This window comes from Priapulus caudatus, unplaced genomic scaffold (genome assembly GCF_000485595.1).
Source record: "Priapulus caudatus unplaced genomic scaffold, Priapulus_caudatus-5.0.1 Scaffold304, whole genome shotgun sequence".
In the NCBI taxonomy this organism is placed as follows: Eukaryota; Metazoa; Priapulida; class Priapulimorpha; order Priapulimorphida; family Priapulidae; genus Priapulus; species Priapulus caudatus.
In genome coordinates, this window is record NW_014577365.1 from 244,331 (window position 1) to 253,534 (window position 9,204).

The window sequence follows — 9,204 nt, forward strand, 5'->3', positions numbered from 1 at the left end:
TCGGGGTTCGCTACGGAACGGTCGTATACCTTTTACTGAGCCGTTTCCTTCACGCGCTTCCTGGTCACCGAATGCAGCTGGTCTAAATCCATGAGGTTACCTGATCACCCCCATGGCAGGCGGTGCGCACTGAAGACAACACGGCGCGTGAACTATATAAGACATTATCGCGATTTCATATTTGATTGCCGACCGGCCAACACGCATTGTAAATCCAACGTAATACAGTCACAAATACGTATAGCATTGCGAGAGTCAGGACAATTTTCGCGCATTTGCACACTCGAATACTCTCATTAACACCTAACGCCACTCGCCACGTATGCGAACAAGGGTCGACATGGGTGTCATGCTACACATCCAATGATCAATGGAGGAGTGTGTTCAGCTCATAGACGCCTGTCCTAGTCTAATCGTGTGCAGGATAGTTCTGCGGAACGGCGGCGTGTGTATAGTTCGGCCTCATCACACGTGCGATTTACGCGAGTTACGGATTCGTTACAGAAAGGCGCATGGTGTAACCTGCACGCAGTCTTCTAAGCAATGCTGGCCGGCCGTGTCCTACATAGACAGAGAGAGTTGAGGAGGCCACGACGCCAGCGACAATCTTGTTCCGTTGCCCGATCGCCGCCGAGTAGGCCCTCTAGCGTCGTAACTGGCGCCGTCTGAAGCCTTCAGCAGATTCAGCGTGTTAAAAATGTAAGTGTGCGCACGAGCGGTAGCTACGTGCACATATCATCTTCTCGGCTAATGTTGACATTAACAATATCAAATATCCTTGCTATGCGGGCTGAGTCATATTGGTGCTCGGATGTGGATGGATGGATGGTGGAATGGTGCATGGATGTGGATGGTATGGATGATGATGATGGATGGATGGATGGCATGGATGGATTGATGGATGGATGGATGGATGATGATGGATGGATGCATGGATCGCGCATGGATGGATGGGTTGATGGCCAATGGATGGTTATGGATGCATGCATGAATGGATGGCCGCTCGATGGATGGATGGATGCATGCAATGGATGGATGGAATGGATGGATGGACGATGGCTCATGGATGGCATGGCTGCCATTGGATGGTTTGTGAATGGAGGATGGATGTGGATGGTATGGATTGGCGTGGATGTTCTTCGATGGACCAAAATGAATGGCATGGATGGCATGGCCATGGATGGAATGGATTGATGGCGCAATTGGGGGATGAGGATGGCATGGACATGGATGGATGGTGGCATGGCTGGATGGACTGCGCATGGATGCGATGGCATGGATATGGATGGATGGATGGATGGATGGATCGGATGGATGGATGATGGATTGGAACGAATGGACGGCATGACGGATGGGGCAGGATGGATGGATGGTATGGATGGATGGATGAATGGATGGATGGATGGATGAATGGATGGATGGATGGATGAATGGATGGGTGAATGGATGAATGAATGGATGGAAGGAAGGACGGACGAACGGATGGAAGTATTGATAAATGTACGTATTCATACATGGATGGATGGATAGAGTAGCGGGCAGGCCGGCAGGCAGGCAGGCAGACAGGCAGGCAGGCTGGCAGGCAGGCAGGCAGGCAGGCAGGTAGGTAGGTAAGTAGGTATGTAGGTAGGTAGGTAGGTGGGCAGGTAGATTGGTAGATAGATGGATGGATGGATGGACGGATGGATAAATGAACAGACGGACGGACGGACGGACGGACGGACGAACGGAGGGATGGATGGATGGATGGACGGACAGATGGATGGATGGATGGATAGATAAACAGATAAACAGATAGATAAATGTAGGTACAGGCATGTATATATTTGTCTATAATAACTTTGTCACGTCTAATGGTTCTGCTTGCGTGTACGGACCGATCACTACCTCATTCTTACAGTGACCAATGTCCGGTGGCAACCAGACGACCCCGCCCGTGAGCATCGCCCTGCAGTGGCGTGAGGCGAAGACCGGTTGGTCGCTGACGTCAAACCCTCCCGCCGGACAGGGCGCGCTGTCATCGCGCCCGTGCTCCGTCGATCGCCACAGGAACACGCCTTTCGACGACTCGGTTCTCTCGGCAGGGCATCTCACTACGATGCGAAGACAAAGCATAAAAAGAACATCTTTTAAAAAAGTACGCCCGCATAATTTCCGCTTAGCTCTCTCATTACGATGTAGATTAGAAGTATGGACGGATAGGCGCCGTTGGAAATTTATGTATACATGCAAATGGTATCGATCTCTCGATGTCTCGATGAGAGAGGGACTATTAATAAGACTTTTTCGATGGCATATTAACGTCGCGGTTTGAATTATCGATCGCTAGCTCGACCGTCAGCAAGGGTGTACGTGCGAGCACTCACGCGATGTTCCACAGTCATGCCCGCTGTAGCCCGGCTTGCAGCGACATCTATAGGCGCCGATTTTATCGACGCACGTGCCTCCATTTTGACAAGGCCTCGACGCGCAGTCGTTGATGTTGGTGTCGCAGAGATGGCCTGGTCAAAATTTAGCAGTACTTCAATCGTCGTTTTCAAATAGATATGTGCCGTAATAATAATTTATCTTTCTATATGTGCCTGCCGTAGCTGCACAATGCAGTGGTAACCACAGAATGTGCACGTACCTTCATTATTTCTTATCACTTTTCATAGATACTGCATAATTAGTGCGCTATAGTGTCATAACAAAGGAATAAATACGTAGAAGGTACAATGTTGACTACGTGAATGTACTGACATCCAATGTGCGTGCTATACTAGCCGTGCAAGTTCTATAACTCGATGCACTAACGCCATCTTACAGAGAAAAAGAAGAAAAAACAGCGGAAAACAAACGATTAAAGATCCGGTTAAAGATACGCTACAGAGAAAAGGCGAGAGAGCGAAAGCAATAAAAGCGCACCCGGCAGTTAGATGCGATATGATATGACTACTAGGCACTTAGGATATGACTACTAGGCACTTAAAAAAAAAAAAACCCTAACCCTAACCTAACCTAAACCCTAAACCTAACCTAAACCCTAACCCTAACCCTAAAAAAAAAAAAAAAAAATTCAATTAAAGTGCCTAGTAGTCATATCATATCGCATCTAACTGCCGGTTGCAATAAAAGCTCGCAGGCGTCATACAAAACTATTTTTCGTCCGCATTAGTGTGCAGCAACAGCCGCCACCTCGCGACGACAGGCGAGGATGCTCTCTTCTTCTGCAGCAATTTCGTATGCGTCATCCTCTCGATCTGCTATCGTTCATAAAATCGAGCGTTTTTACAAATGCCTTTCTGACAACTTGTATGAGGGTTATATCTACTGCCACTCGCCACTCCATACACGCGAGAGAGAGCGTGAGAGAACACACTAGGACACTAACGCTACCTTCGTATCCGGTTTGACAGACGCAAGAGAAACCGGGTGACAGGATTGTCAGTTTGCAGCGCCCACGTATACACGGGGACTGCTCACAGACTAGAAACAGACAAAACATTATTGTCACTGAAGAAGGCCGCAGCGAAGGTGCGCGCGCCTCACCGCGGCCATGACAGTTCATGACATTGGCGTGTCCTTGAAACTACAGATTTGTTGGGAGGAGGGCTACGTCTACGTGATCGGGAATCGTAGGTACAGCTATGCGTTTGAAGGGTCGCTAAGGAAGAGAAGACATGCGATGTAAGAGGAAACGTGAAGTATAGATATCATGCTCGCTAATTTAGCTATAGTATTTAGCACCGAGAGATACAAAGTGAAAGTCATCAAGCGCGCATATATAAACTACGTGTATGAACATATCGATCTGCGTTCTTCTGATGTTATATAACCTGTTTACTCTGACACAGTGTTATCGGTCTGGATTTAAAAAAAACGACGCCCCTTCATTTCAGTATGAGCCAGGTAATGTAATTTTACTGTCTACCTTTTTAATAAATTTGACGTGCAATGCCACACGATGTTCATGTCACGCGAAATTTCATACGCGATACCTACTACAGATTTCGCACCATAACAATAGATAACACACAGTATAATGTGACATCGCGACAATGATACACACGGTCATCGCCGGTACCCTGTATCATCAGCCCCACCCACGCCGCTACGCGTGCACTCACAGTCCTGCGACGTCGTAAACTCGGCTTGCTCTGGGTAACCAGGGTTGTTGTTGACGTCGTAGGCGCTAATCTCCACCTCGTACGAAGTCTCCGGCTCAAGGTTCGCCAGCGTCCAGCAAATCTCGTCCGTGTCCGTCCCATGCTCCGGTTCGGCTAGCGTGATGTTGTCCGTAGCGATGACGTCAGGCGTCTGCTTTTGCCAGAACTTGATGACGTAGCTGCCAAGCTGCGCGCTCGAGTCGGGGGTGTTCCAGCAGATCTCGGAGCGCGTTGTTCCCGCCGCCACTCGCAGATTCCGCGGGGCTGCACGCAGCGAGACAACAACGGTGGCAAATCACACTACTAGGCGAATGAACTCTAACCATAATAGCAGGGATTTCATAGAAATTGTGCACTTTGTGACACATCTTTGAAATTTATAAATTTTGAGCAATTCTCTCCCCGCTATAACCCGTCACAACGACCAGCACTATGGCACTATGACTATGACACACCACACTTACTAGGCGATATTGAACACCTAACATAACCCATCACAACACAGCCGCTGACACACACCATACTACTAGGCGAATGAACACCTAACATAACCCATCACAAACACAGCCGTGACACACCATACTACTAGGCGAATGAACACCTAACCATAACCCATCACAACACAACGGTGACAAACCACACTGTCAGATGCGAGCTTACTAATGCGTATATTTTATAATTATTCGTCATAAAAGAGAGTGCACTTCGCGTGCAACACACTACGTAAGTGTTGAACAACTGCCAAACGGTTGTTTTGGTACATGACCGGTAGATAAGTATAGTGTTTCCAATGTTTTTTTTATGGAAAACACTGGTTTAACTAATCAATATAACACATAGTATCAATATAATTCAAATTTGTTATGTAATAGCATTATTTTCGTATTAGTTTATTAGTTACGAGGTATCCTAATGATAAAAAAAGAATTTTCTAAGATGTTTTTTTCTCGTAAATTTACGATGTTATTATTTATGGCCGATGAGATAAAGTTAACTTTAAGGCTAATTTTGCTTTTGACAACGGGCCCCTGGATGTGTATGTGCGTGTGTGTGCGTGCGTGCATGCGTGCGCGCGTGCGTGTGTAAGCAGCCATCTCACCGGTGATGTCTGTGACGTATATGTCGACGTCGACTGAAGACTGTCGCTCGGGCGACCCCGTGTCCACAGCAGTTAGTCGTATCGTGTAGAGAAACTTCTCGGGTACGAACTCTCTGTCGACGTAGATCTCTCCCGCTGGACCGACGCTGAAGAACATGAAGTCGCCGACGGGCTCGATGACGTAATACACGTCGTCTGTGTCGGACGCCTGCACGGTGATTAGCTGCGTGTTCACGGGCGTCGGTCGACGCGCCACCGCCGCGTACGTCGGCTCGGAGAACGTCGGCGCGAGCTCGTTGTATGGCTTCACCGTGATGGCGACGCTCCGCGAGGCGTCGCCACTGTCGCTCTCGACGTCGACGAGCAGTGTGTATACGTGACCGATGGCGGCGTAGATAGGCGCGCGCGTCGTGATGTCGCCCGTGCGCGAGTCGATGGTGAAGTGGTCGCTGCCGTCGCTGCCGACGTCGTCGACCGTCTGCTGCTCGCCTTCACTCTCGTCAGGTAGCTCCAGTATCTGGAAGACGGTGCCTGTCGCGTTCGGCTGCACGTGCATCGTTAGCACGCGCGTGTTTGCAGGAGCCGTCCGATAGATGGAGCCGTAATCGGGCGAGAGTTTGATACCTGCAATTGAGATTAACGCGAGGATTTCTAATATGTTTTAACTTTTTACCAATTTTTTTCATATTTGCTCGACCGTTCTGTTACTTACCGGGACTCGTTGCATCACCAAATGTATATTGTAACGCTAACATGCCATGAAACATTCGCAAATTATTCTTTTCACCAATATGCGCACCGATCCCAATTTCAAATTAGATTTGTTTACATCTGTCAATAAAACTAGCGCGTGAATTTTGCTCTCGCGAGATGGCATTGACCGGAACCCTGTCTCTACCCTAGGTTAATTACTTTTGTATACATTTTGAGATAGGCAGCAGTTTATAAATATTTACGTTACCGGTTACGTAACTAAATGCAGTTGTTTTGTAGGAGTGCTCGAAAATTCGATTCTCGCGAATCTCAAGATCGCAGCCGCGCTTTAGTTTTACTGTTCATTCAGTGTTTTATAGTCTAAAGCATTTCTGTCTACACTATATATGCCAGGCTGGTGCACAGATGCTAATACACTCCCGTGAGTTTTCAACGATAAAAATGATTTACTACTGTCTAACACAGCGATGATGAGAGCGAACCAGCCGGGCAGAGAGAGTAAGTAAGAGAGTAATAAGAGAGTTAGGGTTAGGGTGAAAGGAGAAGGGAGGAGGGAGGGAGGAGGAGGAGGACGGAGGAGGAGGCAGAAGAGGAGCATGATGATGATGATGATGATGATTATGATGATGATGATGAATTGATGATGATGATATGGATGATGATGGATAATGATGACGACGCGACCGACGATGTGATTGATGTGATGATGATGATGATGATACGATGACGATTGATGACAGGTTGTGACTGTGCATGACGATGTGATGATGATGGATGATGATTGATGATGACGATGACCATGATGACGATACGATGATCGATTGCTGACAGTTTGATGACGATTGATGATGATGGATGCTACTGGTGATGACGATGAAGGTTAATGAACTCCGTCATACTTGGATTTAGCAAAGCTTTCTGTGGAAAACAACTGTAAAACCAGCCCGGACGCTGAGTTGTTTTGCCCACGCGTCAATGTTTGCAGGCTGCTACTCACCGCACTTCGCCAAAAAAAATTCAGCCAATTAAACAGTGTCAGATTCGCTGCGTCTCTCTCGCGGTGGTCCGCCAGACGAAACTTACGCAAAGCTACCCCCCTTCTCCTCCCACCACACCACACAGACAGTGAGAGCATACACGCTATAAATATTCTCGCAATAAACAACATAAATTGGGCAGCGATAATAAAACAATAAGCGAGGGGTTTACGCGGGCAATGGTAGAGACTGAGTCCGACTGTGTTTAGGCTTTGCCCCACGTGCTATACATGTACAGCTAGCGTAGACACCCTTTCTCTTCCCACCGTAACTGTATCGCTGATAGGGCCTATTCGTCTCCAGGGTTACTGCCGGAACGTACCCTTGGGTAACGGTCCGGTTATAACCGTGTGGAGACGGGAATGTTACTCAGGCGTCATTAGCAGAGATGAATGCAACGCGTACAGGAGTGGCAACAGCTGCTGATGACTCATTAGTCACCCTGTCCGAAACATTGATGTCACCCGGCCAGCGAATTATAGGGAATCAGATATAGATAAAAACAAGAGTGTATTTATCTACTCTTGAGGACGGAATCAATACGGCCACGCAGCCTGCTGCATTGGTTATTAACGAGCTCAGTGCCGTCAGGAAAAGGAAATAGATTATATAAGGAAGAGCGGAAAGAAGTTCTTCTGGGGGGGAAGAGTCGGTGGGGCCACTGCGTACCGACCTACGCATGTAAGCTGCCAGCAGCATATGTATTCCAAATAAAGACGTCTATGATCTTATAATATACACAACTCTTTTCGCATCATTGTCAACGATCAATCGGGACCGATGAGATAACCTAACAGAACGAAATACCAGGGCTACACCGGAAGCGTAACCCTGCGTACTAAATACTTTATCTATCGAATTATGCCGGACCGTACCTCGTCTACTCCACTAACAAGATCTATGGAGTCGGCCCTATCAGCTACTCCCTAAGGCCCATAGCTCTTAACCATTAACTCTAACCGCTAACCATAACACCTAACCGCTAACCTAAACCCTAACACCTACCCTAACCATATCAGCTTAGATAGTTACAAGAGCCAGAATAAAGAAGGCGTCTTCTTTATCTTGGCTCTTGATAGTATACCCAAGGTACTTCCGCGTATACCGCGACGCGTACCCCAGTACGTTCCGCGGAGTACCGCTGGGGGGACAGATAGGACGCCTATGAGCGTATAACCGTCTGTCACCGGTCGCGCACAATAGACAAGAATGCGATTTGAACGGAGTTAATTACCACACATGGTGCAGAAAGCCCTGCGTGATCGTTATATAAGCACCATTACGCTCGGGCAAGTGGCGTTTGCAGGGCATTGATTTCAGAAGCGCGTAACGCCGTGCTTGTATACGCGAGGAGAAGGATAATTGTGAAAGGGAACGCTTAGATTTTTTCGCGCGAACCATAAACGGGGTAGAATTACAGGGGCTGGGCGGCGCGAATTCCTGAGATTCGCTCGCTGCCGAACCACGAACGGTCCGCCTTGACAGCCGTAGATCAACCGCGAGCTCTTTCTGGGCAGTTAATGCGCGCGACCGGGCCGCACCGGGGCCACCCGTCGCAGCCGCGAAGCCGACCGACTGCTTGTTCGTCCTTCGGTGTTGACGAGGGTCGTTATCGCTGATAGCCTGATTAAGCATCCCGCACCGTCCACGTTCAAATCGCACGTGATTACATATCTGACCACGCACCCGTCTATCGGGCGCGTTCTGCGATCTAGCGGAGCCTTTACGAGCGGTAGTACCGTCGGCGCCGCGCTTCGGCTACGGGACCGCGCAAAATTCCGTATCCTGGTTTCACACGCCGCCGGTTTGCGATCGAAATCAGGCAATTTCGAATCGGGCAAAAAGCAAAATACCTCGGCTGAGGGGAGATCATCTAAGATTCCATGGCGACAGCATCTGGGACGAGCAGCGCTCGTGTGTGCGTTGCCGTGGCGAGTAGCGTGCGTGCATTCGTAACGTTGACGTTAGCTACGTGTGGCGTGTGTCGCGTGGTGTACGTAGCCGTGCCGCTGCGTGGCGTGCTAAGTGCATTACGTAGACTGTGTGCGTGTGGGCCCGTGCGGCCTGCGTGCCGGTGCGCGTCGCGTGCGTGTTGATGATTATTGTGTGTTTCAGAGGAGTATTTGTACGGCATTTACATGAAGTTATCAAGCAATAATAGTGCGAAAGACGAGAGAAGAAACACTAAAGAGCTTTCGATGACCTG

General features: G+C 48.6%; 1 protein-coding gene across 1 annotated transcript in view; it reads right to left on the reverse strand.

Annotated features, from left to right (window-relative positions):
* Positions 1-9,204, reverse strand: part of LOC106808786 — a 38,696-nt gene that overhangs the window by 10,635 nt on the left and 18,857 nt on the right. The window contains exons 3-7 of the mRNA XM_014811637.1: positions 5,248-5,871; positions 4,110-4,412; positions 3,379-3,468; positions 2,367-2,501; positions 1,888-2,093 (exon numbers count right to left, since the gene is read on the reverse strand). Of these exons, the coding sequence (XP_014667123.1) occupies positions 1,888-2,093; positions 2,367-2,501; positions 3,379-3,468; positions 4,110-4,412; positions 5,248-5,871 (1,358 nt within the window). The remainder of the gene's footprint in view (positions 1-1,887; positions 2,094-2,366; positions 2,502-3,378; positions 3,469-4,109; positions 4,413-5,247; positions 5,872-9,204) is intronic.